Genomic DNA, 25,628 nt, shown 5'->3' with positions numbered 1-25,628 from the left:
TTCCTGTTGCTGTATAATCTCCCATCCGTAAAGCAATATTTGGCTTCAGTAAACGGCTTTTCAACTTGACAGCAAGGTGGACAGTGTCTTGAACGAATGCTATATTTATTGGCTGAATATGAAACCAATTCTCCCAGGCGGTGGGTATAGTTGAAGATAAGTTATTGGTTGGCAGTGAATGAGATGATGGTACAAACGAGGAGGATATCTTCATACATTTCATTAACCTGCTATCACCATCAGCCCCAAAGCTTAATACCGTAATGCCACGCTTGGAACATTCATTTGTGATGTATGTCCACCTTGGCAGCAGATCTTCTGCACAAAACTTATTATCAGTACCAAAGCACACTAGGCAAAATGGTGGCACATTTTGCCACAATGGTTGTGCCATATAGACATAAGCATATTTTGCCACTGAAACTTTGCGAAACATGTTTTCCATAGCAGGAAATGACACTGCCACAAAAGCATCTATTACTGGCAAACCATCACTATTCAGTGGTAGCACAAATCCTACACATCTGTCAGTTGCACAGTCATATTCCACTCGTCCTACCACTCTTGTGGCATCTTCACCTATTGAAACAAATGGGGGTGCTTTGTAGCGGTCAATGTGCTCCTTCAGTTGATCAAATCTAAATAAGCCTTCATCAATAACTTGGTACTCAGAATAAATGGCAGTTTGAATAGTTCGAACACATGGTAATGCCTGTGGAATGTTTTGATGAATAAATTCATATGACAAAGGTCCAGCAAAAAGAAACAGTGCAGTTGCAAACTTTCTCATAATTTCTGAATGCCTTCGATGTGTGGGATATTTATAATGATTGCGCTCTGCATTCTTTATCAATTCTTGTAAGATATTGGAAAATGATATTGTGTTAGCTGAATTCACATAAGGAGTTGTCTCCGAAGATTGTACCTGTTGTAGCAATGCAGTCAGTGTGTCATTTTTGTGCTCTAATTGCTCTATGGTACTCATGATTTTCCAGTAACCTGTTATAAGAGATTGTGATGGATTAGAAGCAGCTGCTTCAAGATGCCTTTTCTTTCTAGAAGACCATGACCATTCTGGGGGGCATGGTTTTTTTTCAGCCCCTCTTTCCGTATGGAAAGAGGGGCTACCTAAAAAACCTGGTTCTCTGATTGATCACTGCTGGCTAAAGCTTGAGAATAATTATTTTTCAAGGCACTTACAGCTGTCAAATCAATTAAGCTATTATCAGCATTACTTGAATGTGTGCTTACTCTACTGCTAGAAGAACCATTGCCATCGCTAGCTGAAGACTCTGTAAAATAGCCCCCTAAGGAAGTTTGACTGAACTTTTTCTTATCCTTTTTCTCGCTTTTGTCTTTATTTTTATCCATGCACGAATCGACATGCCGGTAAAAATTGGAATTGGAAAATTACTGATAGGTTTTTTGCAGCAAAATGGAATTTCCACAATTGAGACACCTAATAGATACTTCAAAATCTCCAGGGCAACCTTTTGGTACAATATGCAGTGAATAATGTTCACCTTCTTGCATTTCCCGCAAGTAGCTCTTTTCTTGTCTTTTTGTCCATGTGCGTAAATTATGCCTCACCTGCTTAGAAACATCAACAAGTGTAGGAACTGTAACAGTTGAGTCATCAGAAGTAGTCTGCTTTTCTGTTATTTTCCTTTTCTTGTTTACCTTAGCAAACTGGGAATCCATTTTTCTTTTTGAGTAAACGTTGACATCACTCTTATTTCGGCATAATGTTTTCACTTCTCTGATAAAATGGCAAAGCCTGATTCTGTGCCCAGGTGAAAATTCAAATGGACTAGAAGAATATGGATTATGGTTTGGAGAGGAAACAAATTTTCGCTCTATGTATTTCTCAATCTTCTCAATAGAATTACCTGGGTTTTCACTAGTATCCATTGAAGAGAGAACTTCTATTTCATCAAACCCTGCTGACACAACACAGTTTACGATGTATGGTGGAAGCTTCTGTTTCATTAGTCTCATGACTCTTAAATTCATTTTATTTCTCTGCACCTCATCTGACGAGTCGGAGGACGAGTCATCAAGTGTATCACAATCAGGTACTTCACTTTGCGAGTCACTTCGTCTTTGATGAGAAATCTTGGAGGAAATGGAGTTCGTTGAAAGCTTACTAGTTTGTTGATGTCTAACCAACAAAAAATGTAATTATTACAGCTTGAAATTAGCTATTGTGCTCTTACTTTTGAGATAAAGATTCATTAGCTTCCGAATTTAATTCAGCTTCACATGGGGCTTCATGGGGTACCAAGTGATCTCTATTTGAACTTGCAGTACATTTTTGAGTCAGGACTTGATTCAACCTCGGATTCAACTGAATAATTGATGAGCTACAAACAGATAATTCCGCGGATAATTGAGTTGCAACCTCGCAGTCAAGACAGCGGCATGCTCGACTCAGTGATGGCATGCGTACTCACCTTTGTTCAGTTATTAGTCCTGATTGGATTGTTGCTTCATTCGGCCCGGCTTCACTGACTGCAGCTCCACGCTGAGTAGTAGTGGGTCCTGGGGTGCTAATCGAGGTGCTAATTGGCTTACTGCTGATATCACGCTCCTCCTCTTGTTCAGAAGGGAAGCTTGACGATGTTGAATTAATATCCATCTTAACCCCGATCTTAAGGGAAACTGATAGCCCCGTTGATAGCTAATGAACTCGATAACGAGATTAGCACGAGGTGAAACCGTGAAACACGTGGTCCCGCACATGTCACCACGATTAAACATCACGTGATACATAGTAAACAAACATTTACGGATAAAATACGGAAAAATAGGTGAAGATTTTAAGATTTTCGTTCAGATTTTCGGCAGCTCCTACGAGATTTTCAGCTTGTTGCTGACCCCTCGTGGGCCATGTACAAACCTATATGGTCCCAGCTATACAGTACTATCATAGTACCGTATGATGTATGTATCTACAGTGTTTAAGTAATAGTTAGACTTCAGACCACAGGGGTCTAAGTAATTTAGTAACCGATGGCCCTGTGTCGTGGCGCCTGAGCGAAGCGAAGGCGCTACTACAGGGCCTGAGGGTTACTAAATTACTTGGACCCCTGTGGTCTGAAGTCTAAGTTATTTAGACCCTTTATGTAGTTGTTGTACCTTAACATTGTTGACAGCTGCTTGTGACAGAGAAATGTAGCGTTCATTAGTAGAAACAAGCCATTACTCCACCCGTAACAACAGTTACGGGTTTAAAATTAATTTTCAGGTGGCGATGCGTTGCCAACGCTACCAGTCCGGGTGCGCGTAATAAACATGAAAAGGGTCTAAGTAACATGAAAGGGTCTAAGTAAACATGAAAAGGGTCTAAGTAACTTAGACACCTCCAAAATCCACCAAATTCACCACAAAAAGGGTCTAAGACCTGAAAGTTTCCCTGTGGGCATATATGCCCCCAGACCCCTAGGATGGCATCCATATCTGTGGTATGCTTCAAACTCCACATAGCCTGCTCCCAATACTATGCCTATCCCAGAATACAAATTTCCTGGGGGAGCATGTATGCTCCTAGACTTAAGTGTGTATGCAACAGAAAATTTGGAAGCCTGTCACCAAAATTCCTGGAGCTGCCCTTACACTATGTGCTAAAACATAGGTGGATCTAGGAGACATGTAGGGGGGTGGCACATGAGGGAGAGCAAGAAGTTTTAGGAAATTTATTCCAGAAGAATAGAACTTGATGGTTCACAAGTTAGCTATATTGTTTCTCACAACTTTGGTTGGTATAGCTTGATAAGATAAATGAGGACACTTACATTCTATGACTCCAATATTTTCTGTGTTAACGTAAACTTCTTAAGTTGTTTATTCTGACAACATTTTTGATAGTCAATTAACAAGTGGTGTATGCTTTGAAAAGCATGTGTTAACCTAGATCATACCGTAGAGTTGGGTTGTTAAGCGCATGTATCTATTAAGTGCATATTATTTGTTAAGTGCATGGACATTTCTTGTAATTAACCATGGATGATAAGTGCACATGGCAAAGTGCGATGATAGAACTACACACAGCAAGAAAAGCTGAAAGTACTGAAACATTAATGTCTCCTCAAGCACTTACCCCTCCCTTGAGGTCTCTCTTTGCTATGTATACAGCAAATCAGTCATCTGGATAGTGATAATCTAGTTTATCACAGAGGATTTCACCCAGAAATGGAGTCGAATAGTGGAGTAGTGACCGGCACAAACGACTAACTACTCTATTACAATGTAGTGATTCCGTGTTGCACTCACCATTATGTAGTATGATTTTTACAAAAGGTTTTCTCCGAACAACCCGACTTTACAGTAGTGAGGTGGGTTAATTGAAAAATACATAACAATATCAAGTATACGTACTGAAATAGCGAAGTGGCCATTACACTTCATTTCAGCTACTAGTATGTATGTTTGGCCCGTTAAATTGAAGAAACAGTAGGAGTTCTGCAATCAATCAGTCACAATGGAAAACTCAGACGATTCCCATCAAATGTAGGGAAGTCATCACACGGTGCTACCTCAAATCAACACCTTGCGCTGTCAGCAAAGATAATATAATTGGGACACAAAGGAGGACATAGGTAAGTCCATGAAGCATGCATTGTACATACTGTGGTATGCCAAAAGGCACCAGTTGGGCTGAAGCGATGTCAAACAGTGAAAGAATTAAGCCCATAGCCTTAGCTTTTATCAAGTTATACGCTTGTATGAATGCAAAGTTTTAATAAAAATTAATTGGAAAATTTCTAAGATTCGTAGCAACTTTTTGGAAGTATTTCAGGTTGTACTGAAGGCACTTTGGACTTGGTTATACCAAACTAATTAATACTGCCAAGATTCCATGAAGATATTGTGATGCTGATTTTTGAGTGATATTTTTAGCCAGAAAAGCCCAAATTGATCCCAGTATTGTACAATATTGCATGGTGTAAAAGTGTTAAAGCAGAGCACAGACACCGTAATGGATACTGTATATCCTAGGGGGTGTCTATTCAATTTTGATGTTGCCATTTCAAACTTTGCAATGTATTGAGTATACAGTGGCACAGACAAACCAAACCATCGTACATTCAAAAAATATAAAACACCACAAGCAGTCATGTACGTATGCAGACAAGCAAAACTGTGACCAGATCTGCAAGAATGGGTCTAGAGCCTTTCCAGATTCTCAAGCATAATTTCTCTCATTTATCTATTTATTATTACTGGGCAGGCAGCTCAGCTGATGTGCCCAGGAAAAAAAAGAATTACAGGTGTTAGCTAGCACCAATGATTTAATTAATGAGTCTGTAGTAATTCTAGTAATTTATTAGTAAATAAGTTCAGATCATCATGTTCAATTATTGCTGAGTGATTTTATTTTTAAATTGTTTTTGAGTAGAAGCTCTGTTGATATGCTACAGTGGACAAATATAGTATGATAAAATGTAGCGTGCATGTGTTTTGTTTGGGGGATGTAGTAGTGTGGGTAGGGACCCGCCGATTATGCTGGCATAATTTTGAGCATAATAGGTACCTAAAAGCATTGAGCATAATGCCAGCATAATAGGTTAAATATTTGTACGATAGTGTAAATTCTTGCTGGAAAAATGACAATTGCAAAATAAGATCGATATACTCTAATAGAGCAGTCAGTAACTCTAATAGAACAATCATCAAACTGACTGTTCTATTAGAGTATATCGATCTTGTCTCTTACATGCAGGCATGCAGCAAGAATTTATTATTTGCGTTCCAGCCACTCATTTTTTTTTCTATATAGTGTTAAACTAGTAGCAAAGCATATGAACTAAGGCATGAACATTGAACATAATCGAGCACAATAGGTAAATATTGAGCATTAATTTAAGCATAATAGGTGAATTTTTGAGCAGTGCAGCATAGCATAATCAGCGGGTCCCTAAGTGTGGGATTTTGAGTGTATACACCAACTAGCTGACCAGCTCGAACTACATTACTCTCATGCAATCTTTGGACGATCACATCTACATGTAGCTACGTACATTTTACAGATGTTATTGAAAATGCATGACACGAGTAGTTACCTAGTTTCTCAGCCTAACTAAAGCACAGAACAACACGTATAGTACCTCCAATTACCTTACAGTACAGCATAGCATTCGTGTTGTTTCGTACAGAAATGATTGTGGGTTCTATACGTACAGTATCACGTGTGTTGACAGTTGGCATTTATCTCGTGTAAGGCAGGTGCCTTCTTTGATTCTAAACCAGCACACTTATATCACAATTCAATCTTCATAAAATAATCATTAGCATTCCTTGGCTTGTCTCCTTTTACTGGGCGAAGGGCTGGCAGTGACAAACCAGACGACTCATTCTGCGGCAAGAAGCTGCACACCCATACATTACATGGTGGCCATCTGGATGAGATGTTGAGTAGAAATCACTCCTCTTCAACTACCCACTCGTCCTGTCGAGATACTGAGCAAACTCTCAGTCTCACCCACATCGCGCCATTTTTGAATACTGATTAGTCTCGTGACTGTCCACCAGTATAAATTATTTACGTGATGATCCGTTCACTTCATACAAGCCAGTATAGTAGTATACCGTATTTTTGTAGCTGTGTAGCTTTTTATTGTAGCTGTGTGAATTCACTGTATAGTAATTATATCCTAGCTAAAGGGGGCCATGCTGCATGGGTTCCCTGAGAAATTTGGGGGGAAAGTTGCTAGCTAGTTTTACTTTAAAATTTAGCATCAATTTTAAATTTTAAGGCATTTCAAGCCTTAAATTGCAAAAATTCTGCAGCTCCTGGGGGTTGCACCCCCAGACCCCCCTTGAATTTCTAATTGCTAGCTATAACTAAATGAACCATACAGCAAGCTTCATGCTGTGTTCCCTGTATGTCAGGTCTACATATAGTATAGAAAGTCTGAAGAACAACAGATAGGTTTGAGCATATTTATATAACTAGCTAGCAGTGAAATATCACTAAAATTGTATATATGAGTGTCAGGCTAATTTTCAAAAATTTCCTGTGGGGGCATGCCCCCAGACCCCCCTAGAACGCTCGTGCTTCGCACAATGTGCAACAGCTCCTCTCTCATTGGCATGCATATAGTAGCAATTTCAACATTATAGTCAATGGCCTGACCAACTCAATTTTCCCTCCTCCGGCCCTGCCTAGCCAGGAGAGTAGTTGCCTGGTTTTGATTCTTTTCTTTTTCTTGTGAGTTCATAGCTAGCTAATAGAGATATAAAGGCTACTTAACTCATCCTTTCGTAGGTTTACTAAATGAAGGCATTATTTGGAGTTAACTGACCAGGTTAACTTGACAGGAATGGGCGGTCCACTGAATCTGAGATTAAATTACTCAGACCGTGCTCAGACACAATGGTACGTACATTATTGTTACAGAGCAGACAGCACAGGTGGTATGGCTAGGGAAATTACAAAACAAATTAAATTTTATGTAATTACAAAATTAGAGTGCATTTGTAGATGGAAAGTAGCTCTTAAGAGTAGAAACTTTGCTGGTGTGAATAGGTAGATGAGTTTGGGAGAATGAAACAATGACATTGATGGTATAGCCTGGTGGATCTTCAGTGAATGAAACTATTCATCGTGCTCTGGTGTCTGGAGGTGTACCTGCTGTTTTGGAACCAGTCGGCGTGTGTTGTAATGATGGTAAGAGGCCAGATGGTATGTCATTGATTCCTTGGTCACGGGGCTTACCCTTGCTCAGGGATTTTACCTGTTCAGACACCCTGGCCCCATTTAATTTATCTACTTCTGCTAGTGGTGCCAGCTGGCTGGCAAACTCTGCAGTCAATTAAGTTCAGAAAGTATTCTTCTCTGACTCCATCATTTCACTTCTCCCCTCTATGTGTTGAGACCCTGGGTGCTTGGGGATCATGTGCACGCTCATTAGTGAGGCGGATAGGTTCCCGCAGGGAGGATCCCGGGTAATGGAACAGTCTGGTGATAATAGGGCCACCCAATTTTTGATTCAGAAGGTTGCTATTGATGTGCTACGTGGAAATGCTGCTTCTGTAATGGCAACAATTTCTTCATCAGACGATTGGGCAGAGTTTGCCTCTCTGCCCACTGTTTGAGCATTTATTATTGATTTATATTATCTTTTCTAAAAAAAAAAAGTATATATAATCTATAACATATCCAAACAATAAACCACGAAAAACTAGCAACATGGAAATATTGTACAGCGGCTGGTACAAATATATGGCGGTGGGGGTCTGTCCAAAACATGTTTATTATGGTTACTATGGAAATGCAAACACTCTATAGCCTACGCTATTCTATTTCATTCACACAATGCAGTATATTACATTTCAAGTGACTGTTACAAAACTTAGCAATGTATGCCATCTACCGAAGAGAACAATACATTGCATACTTCAGCAGGCAGCTCACATTGCCATCTCCTGTTTGTACAGGATATTTAATGCTTGGGCTTTAACATCATGTAAGGGGGTGACACAATAGTACTCACCATGGTCAAACTCTTAAGTCAAGGGTCAAGGCCACTATTTCGTGCCAAGTCAACAACAACAATTCAAAAGTACTGAAATGTCACAGGTCAAAGATCGAAAAAGGCTCTTAGTCAAAGGTCACAGCAAAATTTTGGTGGGTCAAGACTTTGACTGCAGTTGCAGATCTACCTACAGTGCGTACCTATGTGACACCTCCTTGATCATAGTCTGGTATCCAGACCACTTTAAGGGGAAAAAAGCGGTCTGGGTACGAGACCACCTTGATCATGGGACGTAGTTGATATATTATTTAGTGTTATAAGTAGCGCTACAATTCTATCTTGCTAGGGCTCCAGCTATTATTACTTTTTTAACAACCAGTTGGTAACCCTGAGACTAGATCGAGGACTAGATTCCTGACCCCGGCCTTGTTGTACATATATTAAATTGTCATTATAAGGAAAAAACAGAGCACTGGGATTAGACGGCCGGCCGTAACAAACACACAAACACTCACGTTAACGTTGCACTAAACGTTATTCTGATGGCTTTACTCGCCGCTCTCATGCCTACTTCACGTGCTTATATTGCGCGCGGGAACATTTCACTATGGTTACGATTATTGTGGGCTGTCACTGCTGCAAGAATACAGTCCGGCTTCCGTATCCTAGCTGTGTGAGGTATAGTAAAGCAATACTTTTAAAATATTACTTTTCCTCCCTTTAGCACACCTCGTGTAAAATCGCCTGGAATGGTACCCACTGAAACCACAAAACAAATTCACGAACGCCACCACTAAAGGTAAGAAAGTTTGTTTATTTCAGTATTTATCCCGGCCCTAAATAGTATAGCGGCGTAGCTCCCAAAATTGGCAATATTGTGCACTTTTTCATAAAATCATGAAACTTTCCACATAAATAGTACTCCTCGTATGCTTGACATGTAATTTTAGATATAGTGCCATCGCTGAGTTGACTTGGTGACTTTTACGGCCATTTTTGTACAGAAAATTGATCATTTTTGTCTTTAACTCCCTGAGGCAGTAATTAACTTGTTAAAAACATGATACCAAACAAAAGATCTTGTTGATAGAAACAACTTGGTTTTCAATAGGTAATTTCATTACAAAGTTATGATCATTTTTACTAGTTGCAAAATTTGATAAATTTACCTGCCCTTGAGGTGTGAATTACCTGTGGGCAGATAATTATGCATAAATTTATCAAATTTTGTAGCTAATAAAAATACTCATAACTTAAGAATGAAATCACCTATTGATTTCAAATAAAAACACATTGTTTTCTATCAGCAAGATCTTTTGTTTAGTACCATGTTTTAACAAGTTAATTACTACCTCAGGGAGTTAAAGACAAAAATGATCAATTTTCTGTACAAAAATGGTAGTAAACATCACCAAAGGTCAAATCAGCGATGGCACTATATCTGAAAATACATGTATTGAGGACTACTATTTATGTGGAAAGTTTCATGGCTTTATGAAAAAGTGCACAATTTTTTGGTTGTGCCGCTATACTAAAAGGTAAGAAAGTGGTTACTGAACCGAGAGTTTTTTATTTTCGCGTCTAGTAATTGCCCCTAGCGCGGCCCCTAGCATTCGACTTTAGGGGACGCGTCTTGTAGTTTCCCGACTTTAGGGGCCACGAAAAAGCGATAAATAAATGGCAGTGGTTACTGAACCGAAAGTCGGTTCAATAAGCTGGACTCACTATTGAACCGACAGTAAAACTTAGACAAAAAATGGTCACTAAACGAACAAAAACCACAAAACTCAACCTGGGTCGAACCCTGGACTGCTGGAACTGTAGGCAGTGTGCTAACCACTGTGCTACGGCTGCTAGCTACCCACTACTAGGGCTGAGCGATACTGCCATTTTAGTATCACGATCGATACTAAAGCCATTATTCACGATACTGAATAGTTCACGATACTTACAAATATGTAAATCATAGCTGGTGCCACATAGTGTATTCCTCAGTATTCCTGCAGGAAGTCTTTAAAAGTAGCATCAAACTAGCCACTGTCAACCTTGTTTACAGTAACAGTTATTGTAACACAAGCTTTGAAGTTATGTTATGGTGTTCACACCTCTCTGCAGGGGTAACCAGGTTTTGACTTACAAGGATTCTTGAGCCTAGTACAGCATAACAAATGGATTTTTAATGACAGTAATGTATAGGCATGGTATCACGATAGTTAACAAAATATTGCGATATCGATACTTTCAAAATATCACGATATATCGCTAAAACGGTAGTATCGCTCAGCCCTACCCACTACCCCTACTTTTCTACCTTATAAATGCTACTCACGTAGTAGTCTCACTATATACAGTAAGAAGAACGTAACCTAAAGGTGAAGAAGAAACCAAAGCTGAACCCAAGCCTAACCCTAATGCTATAATTCTACTTTTCGCATCCTCTAAAGTCAAATGCTCGGGGAAACTACTAGACGTGTTTCCTAAAGTTGAATGTTTGGGGAAACTACTAGACGCGAAAATAAAAGCCTTTCGGTTCAGTAACCGCTTCCTAAATAAATAGCACACTTGCTTGCAGTTCCAGTGAGTCGTCCAGGGTTCGATCCCTAACTGAGTTTTGTTGATTTTTTCTTTATTTAGTGACCCTTTTTTTGTCTAAGTTTTACTGTCGGTTCAATAGTGAGTACGGCTTATTGAACTGACTTTTGGTTCAGTATCCACTGCCAATATAATATATTGCTTACCTTATGTTATAGTTAAAGCGCCGCCGCACATGTGTATGAAAAATACAGCATGAGGGTGTGTGTCGAGAGGCTAGTACAGCACGAGGCGAAACCAAGTGCTGTATTTGCCTCGAGACACCCCTGAGTGCTGTATTTTTCCTACACACAAGCATAGGCAGTGCTTTAACTGTTATATTGTACTTCCTGGTCGTCTGGCTCGGAGTGATTTCTCTAGTACTCAAACCGCTGTGATTTTTGGTGATCAGGATATCAGTAAGTGTTTAACTAATCTATTTCTAGTTGTAGAACGAACCAATAGGATTAGTTTGGCTAGTTTTAGCGACTTACAATGTCACGCAAGTGATCAATCGTGCTGTCTTAGTGGAGTTGTGTTTAAAAAGTTTCATGATCAGACGATCAGTAAGTGTTCATACAATCTATTCCTAGCCATAGAACGAACTTGTAGGATTAGTTTGGCTGGTTTTAGCGATTTACAGTGTGTTGTTTACGTAACATTCCTTAAATAAATTCTCCGCATAACTGTGCTGTATTTGACCAACTAAGCACATAACTGTTCTGTATTTTACCAGTTAGCTGCATAATTGTACTGTATGACTCATACAGTACAGTTATGCAGTTGATTAGTACTGTATGGACAATACGATACATGGCATCGCTTCGATCCTCCCATGCAAAGTACAATATGTGATAATATATTAAACTGTATATTTAATATTAACTGTGTGCGTCTATTTGATGTTGTACACGTGATATAATAATAAGATTTGGGCAAGATTTGGGGGTGTTGTGTCATGTAGTGTCTGTATTGTTAACAAGCCAATATACAAAAACCGCTACATTTGGGGGCTTGTCCAGGGAGAAGAAACTGTACGAACAACACAGGAACAAGTCAGAGCGAGTAAGCAAGCAGATGACCGGAACTTGGAAGACGCCCGAACAGAAGCAGAGCAGAGCGCACTAATGGCCACTGAAGTGCTTAAAATCCAGCTGGAAACCCTGCAATTAGAATATCAAGCCTTACAAGTAGAGAATGCTAAACTACGTGGTGAAAACCCACAGACCGCACAGGAAATTGATACGGAAAGGGAGGAGCTGACAGTTTTGAAGAATGAAGTGGACGAACTTCGTCAGAACTTACACGCTAGCAGGGAAGTGGAGCTTCAGCTGAGTCAACAAGAAGTTGTTGAAGAAGAATTGAGTGAGGCTAAGATTAGAATTGAGCAGGCGAATAAAGATTTTGGAGGGAAAGAGGCGGCCGCGATACAAGAGATTACGGAGCTCCGGGAAGCAAATGGTAGGCTTCTATTAGAGTTAAAGTGTGCTAAACAACAAATTGAATTGTGTGAATTTCGTTTGTCTGCTGAACGTAATAAAGTCGAAAGACTGCAAGTTCAGTGAAGCGCTGGGCGTAGTAACGAGGCCTCGTTGCGCAGCGCTGTTGAAGGTACCGTCAGTAGTGGTAGCTCATCGTTTGTAGAACCTAGCTGTTGAACTTACTGTGGGCAAGAGTTCGTCTAGTGAAGATGTTACAACTACTGTGAACGTGGCAAAGTCTTCGGACTTAGTCTCTACTTTGAACTCGACTGTGTTGACGACGCCCAGTGTACAGTCTGCAGTGACGCTGCTACACCCTTCTCAAGTCCCGCCCTTGTCCAAATTTAGTGGGAGTAATGAGAACGAAACCTTCAAGGAGTGGCATGAGCAGTTTGAGTTAGTGGCGACTGTTTGCGGATGGGACTCTCACTCTAAGCTCGCTAACCTAGCGACGAGACCTGCAAGGACAGGCCTATTCCTTCTACAGAACTTGCACAACTCAGCAACGATCCACATATGACAGTTTAATGATAGCTATGTCACAAAGATTTACTCCAGTCCGAATACAGTTGATACAAAGTGGATTATTCCACAGTCGTAGGCAGAAGGTTAATGAGAAAGTGGATGACTATGCACAAGACTTGAGCAGGGTATATCAGAAGGCTTATCCCCAAGCTAACTAAGGTAGTCAAGAGACTGAAACCATGGGTAAGGCAGTATTGGTTTACCGGTTTGTGTCTGGACTCCTACCCGAGATCCAAGTGAAGGTGGCTGGTATTGAAGGATCATTTGATCAGTTGTGGATCAAGGCACGTTTTGAAGAGGCCAAGTTAAGGGATTTATCATCCCGAGACAGTAATAGTAAGTCGATCCAGTTGAAGCCTGACAATAACCACTATCGTTGCTACAGCCATAGTGAGACACTGAGTCGTAAGTGTTATGTGTGTGCTAAGGTAGGACACTTGGCTAAGGACTGTTCTCAGCAGAGAAGAGGGAAACCTGCAGAGTCTCAATGTCATCAGCAGAAGTCACAGCAGCAGTCTGGTACTACCTCTGGTAATGGTGCTAATCATCATGTAACCTGTGAATTGAGTGAAGTTAAGGGTAAGGTAGCCAGCCTTTGTAAGGAACTACAAGCTGCAGAGATGGAAGAGGCAATGACTGAGAAGAGCACAACAATGCACGTGCTTGAGCCACATGGTTCCGCTGATGGGCCTGTGCTCGGACCTACTCTGTTTGTTGATGTTATACTAGAAAGACAACCAGTCAAGGCACTGGTAGACACTGGATCGCCAATCGCTATTGTTTTTGTGAAGTGTTTGTTGGATACCCTGGAGAAGTTGAGGACTCCAGGACAGTCTGTTGAAGAGTAGAGGAAATGAGTAGAGAGTCGTTACAGTCCCCTAGCTTGTCAGTGAATAATTATGGAGGTGGTGGAGTGAATGTTATTAGTCAGCTATCTGTGCATCTAACACATGAGGGCCAAGAGTGTCAATCAACTATACTGGTACAGAAAGGAGCATCACTGGATTTATTGTTAGGTACTGATGTATTACTTAAACCTGGTTGTTCTGTAGTTCTACCACAAGATGATGGTAAGATGACTGATTTGTTACAAGGTCAAGTATGGGACAAGTCTCAGTGTTTGTCCCAGAGTAGTTGTTTGCGAGCAGAGGCTCCTAGTTTCATTCCAGCTGTTGTCCAAGGTATGGCATAGTAATTTGAAGTCTGGCGAGTCCAGCAAGTCTCAGCTGTGTGCTGAGGTTGAATCTATTGAGAGCAACAGTGAACTGAAGTCCAGTGAGTTGCAGCTGTGTGCTGAGGTTGGGTCTATTGAGACCAATAGTACACTGACATCTGGAAATTACAGTGATTCTCAGCTGAGTGCTTGGTTGGAGAGCAATAGTTTGAAGTCTGATGTTCCTAATGAATTTCAGTTGAGTACTGATGTTGATGAACAGTGATCCCAAGTCTGGTGAGTCCAGCGAGTCTCAGCTGTGTGCTGAGGTAGAGTCTATAAAGACCAATGTGAAACCTGGTGAGTCCAGGGAGTCTCAACTATGTGAGCCGGAAGTGAAGTTGTTACGGGTCACACGTTTGCCAGCCCGTCATGCTAAGGTAGTACAAGCTCAAATTTCAGCTGGTGCTGTTAGTAGTGGAACATATTTGTTTATGTTGGAACCTGGAAAGTGTCAGAGTGGAGAGTCAGATGTGATTGTATCTACCTCCGTTGTTCAACCTAACAGTGACGGATATTTTAAGGTACTTATAGAGAATCATGGTGTGTGTCCTGTTCACCTAGAAGCTGCACATGTTGTGGGGTCATTGTCATCCGTTACTGAAGTACCTAATGAGAACTTACCAGGACTGTGGGATAGGCAATTTGAGCCAGTGTGTGATGACAAAGTAGATGTTACGTTGTGTAACCTGCAACCCAGAGTTGAGTCACTTCTCCAGTCTGTGTCTGTGGATTGGCAGAGCTTGGATGAAGCTGATGCAGTCCAGTTACAGTCACTGATTAAAGACTACGCTAATGTTTTTGCAATGGATCACCTGGAGTTGGGAAGGACTGAACTAGTTCAGCATGTGGTTGTTACGGGTAGACGTATCCCGATTAAGCAACCTCCTCGCCGGATACCGTTTTCATTGCGTCCGAAGGTAGAGACTCTTGTGGTATATCTTGATGATATTTTAGTGATGGGACGGAGTTTTGCCAAGCGCTTATCGAATCTCCAAGAAGTGTTTAACAGGCTGCGAGATGCAAATCTTTGTCTGAAACCCAAGAAGTGTCATTTTGTAAAGAGAGAAGTACTGTATCTTGGTTATGTTGTGTCAGAGTCAGGGATCTCAGCTGATAAGAGTAAAGTTGAAGCTGTTGAGAAGTTTCCTGTCCCTACTAGTGTTAAACAGGTACGATCTTTTGTTGGTTTGACGTCCTATTACAGACGTTTCATTCCTGGATTTTCTAAGATAGCGGGCCCATTGTTTGCACTTACTAAGAAAGACTCCCTGTTTGAGTGGTCCCCAAGTTGTTAGCGAGCATTTGAGAGGCTTTAGCAATTGTTGACAACTGCCCCAATCTTAATCTTCCCAGATTTTACAAAGAGATTTATTCTTGAAACTGATGCCTCAGGAGTGGGCCTGGGTGCTGTGCTTTCTCAGAAGCAGTTGAATGGACAGATTGCTCCAATTGCTTACGCTAGTCGAACATTGCAACAGCATGAGACCAAGTGTGGAATATCAGAGTTGGAGGCTTTAGCAGTGGTCTGGGCTAGCTACCAAGCATTTCAGAGCTTATTTGTACGGACACCCATGTGATGTGTATACTGACCACGAAGCTGAAGCTTTGCAGGCTCAACTGAACACCCCACACCCTTCTGATAAACTGGCTAGGTGGGGAATGGCACTCCAAGAGATGGATTTACACTTGCACTATCGACCTGGTAAAACCAACCAGAATGCTGATACTCTGTCTCGTACACCCATTGACACTCAGTCAGAGATATTTGTGGAACCTGATGAAAAGTTAGTTGCCACACTGTCAGTCCCTGAGGTTTCGATAAGGATGGGGAGAGGATTGGTTTAGCGAAGAGTCAGATGGATGATGATGAATTAAAACCAGTCATAGAATTTTTGAAGAACGGAAGTTTACCTACAGATGAGAATGCTGCCAGAGAATTGGTGTTAAACAAGAAACAGTATGTTTTACTAGATGATGTTCTATATCATATGGTTATAGGTGGTACGCTACGTGTGATACCCCCAGTTAAGTACAGACGTGACATTATCATGGAGGCTCATGATGAAAAGTTTGGTGGACATTTGCGAGATTCGAAAGTCTTTGGTCAAATAAGCAAAACTTACTGGTGGCCTGGGATGCGTAAAGAGGTAACACTATTGTAGATCTTGTGAGAAATGTGCTTCACGTCATGTAGGAAAGGCTATTAAGCCACCACTAGCACCCATTCCTGTCAATGGACCGTTTGATCGAGTTGGTGTAGATGTGATCAAGTTCCCCCGGAGTTCAAAAGGAAATGCTTACGCTGTTGTTTTTATGGATTATCTCACTAAGTGGCCAGAGGTCTTTACCACCCCAGATCAGACTTCTCTGACGATTGCAGAACTGCTAGTGAAGAATGTTATTAGTTGTCATGGGGTACCAGCTGAACTCCTGTCAGACCATGGAACAGCATTTTTGTCTAAGATAATGAATGAATGATTGTTGTGTATAAGCTGTTAGGCATAAAGAAGGCCAACATAACTGCCTACCACTGATGGGCTGGTGGAGAGGTTCCACAGAACACTTACTGATATGTTAGCCAAACGTGTACAGCGTTCAGGGAAGGATTGGGATGAGCAGCTCCCTTATGTACTATTTGCTTACAGGAGCAGTGTACAGATGTCTACACAAGAGAGTCGTTTTTATTTGTTATACGGGAGAGACCCCCGTCTCCCTGCAGCTGAAGTACTTGCTGCCCCAGATGATCGATGTACTGTAGACCTGCGTGACTATAAGACAGAATTCTGTCATCGGTTTACCAAAGCTTGGAAGCTGGCTCAAAGTGAAATACAGAAATCACAGAAGTCCCAGAAAGAGTACTATGATCGGAAAGCTACACCTGTAAAGGTACATGTTGGTGATCGAGTGTTTGTATATATACCTGCTGAGAAAACAGGAAAGGCTAACAAATTTGCTTGTCCTTACGAAGGCCCCTACAGAGTACTTAAGCTATATGACAATGGTGCTCAAGTGAAGCTTGTTAGCAAGCCTAATTCACAGTCAATTAGAGTTGCACTGAACCAGGTGTGTTTGTGCCCTGCTGAGATAGTAGATGTGGAAAACGACAAGTCAAATGTTGCAGAAATGGAACATGTAGATCAGCCAAAGAGACATTGTGATACTGAGTACCTGACAGTCCATAAAGAGAGGACCTATAGTCCAGAAGACTATGTCCCAGAGATAAAACTGATCACCATGAATGCTGATCGGAAAGGATGGGGAATTGTGATAATATATTAAACTGTATTTTTAATATTAACTGTTTGCGTCTATTTGATGTTGTACACGTAATATAATAATAAGATTTGGGCGGGCGTTTAGTCTCGCTGACAGCTGGAATTTGGGTGTCATGTCGTGTAGTGTCTGTATTATTAACAAACTAATATACAAAAACCGCTACAAATATTTGTCGTTATGTGTTCTCCTTTAGTGTCTAAAAGGTGGTAGAGGATAAGAAGTTGTTAGTGAAGTGTATTTTTATTTAGGAAGTGGTTACTGAACCAAAGGTTTTATTTTTGCATCTAGTAGTTTCCCCAAGCATTCAACTTTAAGGGATGCGAAAAGTAACATTAGCATTAGGGTTAGGCTCGGGTTCAGCTTTGGTTTCTTCTTCACCTTTGGGTTACGTTCTTCTTACTATATATAGTGAGACTAGTACATGAGTAACATTTATAAGGTAGGAAAGTAGGGGTAGTTGGTAGCTAGCAGTGGTTAGCACACTGCCTACAGTTCCAGTAGTCTAGGGTTCGAGCCCAGGTTGAGTTTTGTGGGTTTTGTTTTTGTTTAGTGACCCTTTTTGTCTAAGCTTTACGGTCAGTTCAATAGCGAGTCTGGCTTATCGAATCGAAGTAACCACTGCCCATTATATTAACCAGTGCTACCATAGTGCTTCAGTTTTAACAGTGTGTGTGTGTGTGTGTGTGTGTGTGTGTGTGTGTGTGTGTGTGTGTGTGTGTGTGTGTGTGTGTGTGTGTGTGTGTTAGGTTGAAGCTACACCATATATGAATGGTATTTATGAAGGGTTTACATTATAGAAGCCCTGAGATTGAGAAAATATTTTAGGTGATTTTCACTATGTTATTACAAATAACAGTTTTTAAAAGAAATGACTGTACTACCTATTAAAAGATTAACTGGGCTGACTGCTATGTTAGAATATCTCAATCTTTCAAGTTCTTGCAAGCATTGTCCAGTGAAAGGGTGGGACACTTTTTACACACAGACTAAAATCAAGAGATAGCTACTTTCTTTAAAGAGTTGTCAATGGTGATAGCAATTTTTGCTACCACCTATGTTAGAATTTATTCACAACTGTATGCTATGTACTATTACATTAGCTGTTTGTGTTTACTTCTATGTGAAGTTTGACTCACACACGTCAACAGACATGGATGCCATTCTGGGGGTATAGAGGCATATTGTAAACACTAGGATTTTAGACAATTTATTATTATTATTATTGATGTACAAACCACAATCACGAGTATAATGTACATGATTAGTTAACAAACTAAACGTTAATAAACTTAATAAATTACATTTAAGTAAATTATCTATAATAGTAAATATTTAAAAGTATCGACATTATCAGTTTCCACAAGGTGATCAGGTAGGTGATTCCATAGTCGAATTGCTCTAGGAAAGAATGATTGCATGTAGGAATCAATTCTTGAGGGTAAATGTAGGTATTTACTGCTGGTGGTGCTTGGGACTTTATGAAGGATATGATCATAAGGGATATCTACATACTGATTAATGATTTTGTGAAACATAACTAAGATTGAGTCATCTCTTCGCTGCTCTAATGACTTCCAATCAAGTTCATTTAGCATTGCTGTAACACTAGAATGTCGAAAATAATTGTTGAACACAAACCTAGCAGCCTTCCTTTGAATCATCTCTAATTGGTGGATGTTAGTCTGTAAGTGGGGTGACCAGATGACTGCGGCATATTCACAGATGGGGTGGATATATGTTTGATAACATTTAGTTTTGATGGTTTGTGTACACTGACCAAAGTTCCTTCGAAATAATGATGGTAGAATTAGCTCGGCCAATGATTCCTGATATATGTGTGGACCAAGATAGGTTACCTGAAATTGTTAGAGTGCTTAGCTGATTGTACTCTCTGTATTTTGTAGTCATTCAACTTGTAGTGATACACGAGGGGAAGACTTGTTAGTAACTATGAGATATTCACACTTAATTAAGTTAAAAGGCATTTGCCAGATCGTGGACCAGTGAGCTAGTTTGTTCAGATCATTTTGTAGGGCTTGATGATCACTAGGATCCTTGATTTTCCTATACATCAAGACATCATCAGCATAAAGCTTAACTACAGAGTCAGTGCTGCGAGGTAGATCGTTAATGAATAGCAGGAAAAGTAAAGGGCCTAGAACTGACCCTTGAGGAACACCAGAAGTTACTGGGGTCGAGTCACTAAGCTTATTCTCAATAACAACCTGTTGAGTTCTACCAACTAGAAATTACTTAATCCAATCTAGGTAGGTTTCATGGATGCTATAGTAGTCCAGTTTGTGGAGTAGTTGATTGTGAGGTACTTTATCAAAGGCCTTTGAGAAGTCTAGAAAAGAACATCGACCTGTTCTCCATAGTTAAGACATGTGGCTAGGTCATGTATTGTTGTGATTAACTGTGTTTTGCATGAGTAATTCTTTCTAAATCCATGTTGAGCAAGGCCGTACGTAGTACATGGTCAGGCCAGTCAGGCTTTGGCCTGACTACTTCTGACATATCCAATGTATTACTGTATTATAAATAAAGCAGCGTCACATGCCATACAATATTTAACTAACCATTACTACACTAAGTGTAATTCACAGCCTGGTGTCACTATTCTGCTTGCTGGTTCGCAGCAAAAACTTCCTTGTCACATGATCCACGTGAATATATTAAAATACATACTTAATGAAGATCGAGTGGCAACGCGTGAGAGCATGGCTTCAAATTCAAGAACAGTGTTCTCTTCTGTTTCCCTTCCAGAAGTTGGGGACATGCCAAACCAGCCAAAATGCTGGGTATTTCTACAACATCAGTTTGGAAAGAAAACTGTAGTGAGGCGCTCCTTTCAACAGCACTGGTTTAAGAAGTCGTAAGAAGTGGCAGTGCAATTACCAGTAGGTGGTTGGACAACCTTTATTACTACATATACTCATCATAAAGTAAGGATCACTTGCATCTATGCATAGCTAATACAGACATTAGTTGTTTACTTAAATATGGCTATTTGAAATCACTCCAGATACCATCTTAAGGCATGTAAATTTCAAAATTTTCCTGGGGGGCATGCCCCCAGACCCCCCTAGAGGGAGAGCATGCTTTGCATGTTCTGCATGAGTGCGCTTCACACATTATGTGTGTCCTCCAAACCTTTATACCTTCCTCCACTACTGAATTGATGCTGCTACGGCCCTGTTGAACAATACACAAAATTCCATTATTCTCAAGGTGTTTATATATTGAACTATATATTATGTGCTCAAAGATCTTGCATGGAATGCTTGTCAGAGATATCGGTCTGTAATTAGCAGGATTCTTGAGTGATCCTTTCTTAAAGACAGGAGTAACATGGGCTGCTTTCCGATCACTGGGGAGATGTTGTTGGTGCTGTGATGCCTTAAATATTAATGTAAGTAGTGGAGCCATATTGTATGCAGTTTCTTTTAATAAGCGAGCTGGAATTTCATCAGGACCATGGGCTTTATGGCTCTGTAAATCAGCTAACAATCTAGCATCACCCTCCATGGTTATGTCTTCTGTGGTGATGGAATTGTATGGGGAAGTCCCTAGGTCAGGTAGAGTAGAGACATCCTCCTCAGTATGGACAGATAAAAATTGTGCGTTGATAGCATTAACCTTCTCTTGTGAATCGCTTACTGTTAGCCCATTAACATCCAATGGTGGAATAGTCACTTGGTCACGTTTTTTTGCACTTCACATAGGACCATAGATTCTTGTAACCTCTGTCAGAGTCAGGATTAAATATATTACATAAGTATCTATTGTGAGCTCTTCGGCACTCTTTCTGCATGAGTTTTTTTAGCAGCACGTTATTCCTTCCAGTCCTCAACTAAGTCACTCCTCCTAGCTCGATTGTGTAATCGTTTTTTCTTACTTGAGAGATGCCTGATTAAAGGGGTTGCCCAAGGTTGGTTGGATTTGTCTGAAGGGGCAGTTTTGGTGGGTACTAGTTGTAAACAGTTCATACACATTGACTTATACGCATCCCATAAATCTTGTATTGGGGTATTGATGGTATTATCAAGAAAAGAGTTGGCAAATTCTGTTACTAGGTGATTGATAGATGTGAAATCTGCCTTGTTCCACAAATGAAGTTTTCTTTTAACAGGTAATACTGACTTTACAGTTAGCTCACATTCAACACACACAGCCTCGGGATCACTTATTCCAGGTATAACTTTGACATCAGAGCTGGATAATTTGTGAGGAAAATATCTAATATGTGATTATGTCTAGTTGGGTGTAGATTCATCTGTGTAAAACTGTGGCTTGTGAGTAGGTCTAGAAAGATGTTACATAGTGAGAGTGGGTAATTAGTGCCGCTGATGGTGTTGTCAGCCCAGTTTATATTTGGTAGATTAAGGTCACCACCAAACTATATAGTGGAGTTCTTGTAATTATTTGCAATATAATTGATAGTATATATGTGACCGGATCTGTGAAAACAGGACATAATCGCATTTTTTTTCGAATTCCTGTTTATTACATATTTATAATCTACTTAGCCAAGTGTACCCACTGGCAAAGTTTCAGCTTCATATGCCAATAACTTTGGGAGTTACAGCCCTACAAAGTAGCAACAACAGAAAAATTGATATGTACAGCAAGTATAGAGAAAATAAATTACAGGTGCTTACAAAAACAGTTGTAACTTACCAATGGATTGATGACGGAGCTACAATTTTCGCCATCGTGTTTGCCATGAACAGGGGAATCAATTACTGGGTAAGTTTTTCCTTTATTCGCCCTTCTTCACTGCATACAAAGACAAAATTTGTGAAGAAAAATCGATCATGTACAATTGTTTTGACATGACGTAAACAAACGCTCATAACTTACGTATCCTTGGGTATACTGCAGCGAAACAAAGATTTTCCAACTCCTCTTGAGCAGGCGAATACGATAATATCCAGGTTTTTATTGTTAGTCCCTTCCTTCACTAAGAAAGAGGGGTTTAAAAAATTTACGGAATTTTTTCAATAATATGCAAGTATTTCACCCAATGTATTCAATGCTTTATACTGTAAATTTAGGCTTGTGCAATTATGTCCCTTTTTTGCAGATCCGGTCACATGTAGTGGCGTAGCCCCCAAAAATTGGAAATTTTGTGCACTTTTCATAAAGCCATGAAACTTTCTACATAAATAGTACTCCTCAATACATGTATTTTTAGATATAGTGCCATCGCTGAGTTGACCTTTGGTGACCTTTACGGCCAATTTTTGTACAGAAAATTGATCTTTTTGTCTTTATTTCCCTGAGGCAGTAATTAACTTGTTAAAATACGGAAAGATCTTGCTGATAGAAATAACTTGGTTTTTATTTGAAGTCAATAGGTGATTTCACTACAAAGTTATGATCATGTTTATTAAGGTTATGGAATAGTTTTAAAATGCGTGGGCAGAACAAATTACAAAACTTTCTTTAAACCAAGCAGGGATAAATAATTTCAACAACTGGGTTGTGTTAGCAATACAACTAATTGTACTTGTTTGTTTTTACTACAGAAACAATGACTGTTCTTGGGTGTGTAGTATGTTTTATAAAAACAAGCTGCCAAAAACCAGACTAACAGATTACTGAATCCTTATAATTTCAACACAAGTGACTGAACAACTAAAATATCTAGGTCCTGTCGAAGCAATTTTTAAAGTTATTGGTTGTATAGACGTTTTATTGAACGTTTAGTAGTTTTTTTGAGTAAAACAAGCTCTTTGAAGGCTTGTATCCGAGTCACTGGGAAGAAACACGCCAAAAACGCTTCCACAGGACCTAATAAATTTAATATACAGTATCACTATTCCCCAGAAATGCCAATAGAGCCTACAGCTTTTGCTGTATTTGGTGGAAAAACATGGTAGTGACAGCTGGAGCTCAGCAATGTATGGTCTGGCTTACTTGTGTTACTACAACAAATTGTAGTGTTCCACCTGCCTCAAACTACACTGTAGTTACATGAAAACATTAAATATGAAGGGCTTCACCTTTATTTAAAATATTTTGCTGCTAGACTGGTTCAATGGGCTTCTCAAAAAGTATCGATAGGCATTCAAAATTTTGAATGATTGCCCGTGACTATACCGTAACCTTAACTGCAAAATTTGATATATTTACCTGCCCTTGGGGTGTGAATACCTGTGGGCAGATAATTATGCATAAATTTATCAAATTTTGCAGCTAATAAAAATACTCATAACTTAAGAATGAAATCACCTATTGACTTCAAATAAAAACCAAGTTGTTTCTATCAGCAAGATGTTTTGTTTGGTACCATGTTTTAACAAGTTAATTAATGCCTCAGGGAAATAAAGACAAATATGATCAATTTTCTGTACAAAAATGGCCACAAAGGTCACCAAAGGTCAAATCAGCGATGGCACTATATCTAAAAATACATGTATTGAGGAGTATTATTTATATCGAAAGTTTCATGGTTTTATGTAAAAGTGCACGATGTTTTGGTTGTGTCGCTATACTATGATAGAGTCAGTGAGATTTTCCATGATCATTGTATGGGGGACGGTACACAGATATTATGACAAATGGGGGGGGGGGATGGGGTGACTGAACTTCACAGGCCACTAGTTCACATTCTGTGAAAATTTCAATGGGTTGCATTAAATATTAGATCTACTTGCTATAAATACCCCACCGTATCTACTGTCTCTATCCTTTCTAAATATTGTAAAGTTAGGGGGGAAGACTTCATTGTTTAATGCAGAGTTTGATAATCATGATTCTGTCCCAATGATAAAATCAGGATTGTGTTCAGAAACTAAGGAAGAGAAGGAATCTTTCTTAGAAAATAGACTTTGACAATTAATTATAATCAATTTTCTACTAGTTAAATTATCAGTACAAGGAGCCTGACTTAGGCCCTTCGCACTATTACCCTGTTTTTTTATCTTGTATATCTTATTGTCTTTGTTCATTTCAGCCAATTTCTGTCTTAGGATTTTGTATTTCTTTTGTTCTAAAGGAGTTAAATCAAGTGTGGCAAAAATGTATGTAGGGTTTTTACTATTTCTCAGTTTGTAGCAGTTGGGAAGGATGGTGGATTTTTCTTGAATTGTAGCAACAGAAACTTTAAGGAGCCTGGGTCTATCAGACTTTTTCCCCTGCATTAGAAATTGTAGGATTAAAATCAAGGTATTGATGCAACAAGCCATTAACTGTACTAATATCGTCTGCCTTTCTTTCGGGACCCATCTGCTTTGCTGATTCAGGCACGTTGCAGAAGATTAGCTTTCTTTTGTCTCGTTTTCTCTGCTCATCTACAACACCAACGGTGATGGTATTTACTGACTCGCTTGTAAGTGAGCTAGTAGTATCAGTTAAGACACCTTCCTCTAATTCCATCGTTGGACTTTCTTTATGTAATTCATCTAGCTAACTTTTCAGTGTCACGAGCTGGGTGCTATTGGAGGTGATGTCTTTTGCTAAGGCGTCAACCGTAGCACTGAGGTCAGAAAAAGTAACTTGGTGTTGCTTGCTTGATTCCTTAAGTTGACACTCAATAGTTTCAAGCTGATTGTTCTTTGCTATTTGCTGGACTTGATCAGAGAGCCTGTCTAACTTATTAATTAGGTTTAGCTCAAATGATTTTAGACTTTTATCAATTGTGGAGTTAACTTCATCAGTTTTGTCAGAGGCAGCTAAAGCACCAGGCTCCACAGTTAAATCTATTGCCTATAGATGCGTTGTCCGCCCTTTGTTGGAAGATGGATGTCAGCTATGGAATCCTTTTACTCAAAAGAACATTCAGCTTTTGGAAAACATCCAACACCGTGCTGCTCGTTGGGTATGTGGTAGTAGGTGGGATCCCTCTGTGTTTTCATGGACCAAGTCATCAGATCAATGTTTGGAACAGTTGAGATGGCCATCTTTAAAATCTCGCCGTGATTATCTTTCAGTTAATCTCCTTTATGATATTATTAACAATAAAATTGCTGTCAAATTTAGTGACTTTTGTTCTTTTGTGTCCTCTTGTATGAAACGGCATTCACTTTCCATTCTCCCACTGCAGTCTACCATCAATGCCCTCCGGTATTCTTTTTT

The 25,628-nt window shown here is 39.8% G+C and overlaps 2 protein-coding genes across 2 annotated transcripts in view; both read left to right on the top strand.

Annotated features, from left to right (window-relative positions):
• Positions 1 to 9,071: 9,071 nt before the first annotated feature.
• Positions 9,072 to 25,628, top strand: part of LOC136248589 (E-selectin-like) — an 87,809-nt gene continuing 71,252 nt past the window's right edge. Inside the window, exons 1-2 of the mRNA XM_066040358.1 lie at positions 9,072 to 9,155; positions 9,202 to 9,276. The gene's annotated coding sequence lies outside the window, so the exon portion shown is untranslated. The remainder of the gene's footprint in view (positions 9,156 to 9,201; positions 9,277 to 25,628) is intronic.
• Positions 16,127 to 16,748, top strand: LOC136248590 (protein NYNRIN-like). Its single transcript, XM_066040359.1, has 2 exons — positions 16,127 to 16,409; positions 16,465 to 16,748. Exons 1-2 carry the CDS (start codon positions 16,127 to 16,129, stop codon positions 16,746 to 16,748), a joined length of 567 nt encoding a protein of 188 aa, XP_065896431.1.

The sequence above is a fragment of the Dysidea avara genome, chromosome 3 (genome assembly GCF_963678975.1).
Source record: "Dysidea avara chromosome 3, odDysAvar1.4, whole genome shotgun sequence".
Classification (NCBI taxonomy): Eukaryota; Metazoa; Porifera; class Demospongiae; order Dictyoceratida; family Dysideidae; genus Dysidea; species Dysidea avara.
Note: the sequence above shows the minus strand (reverse complement) of the source record. Positions and strands in the feature narration are given on the sequence as shown.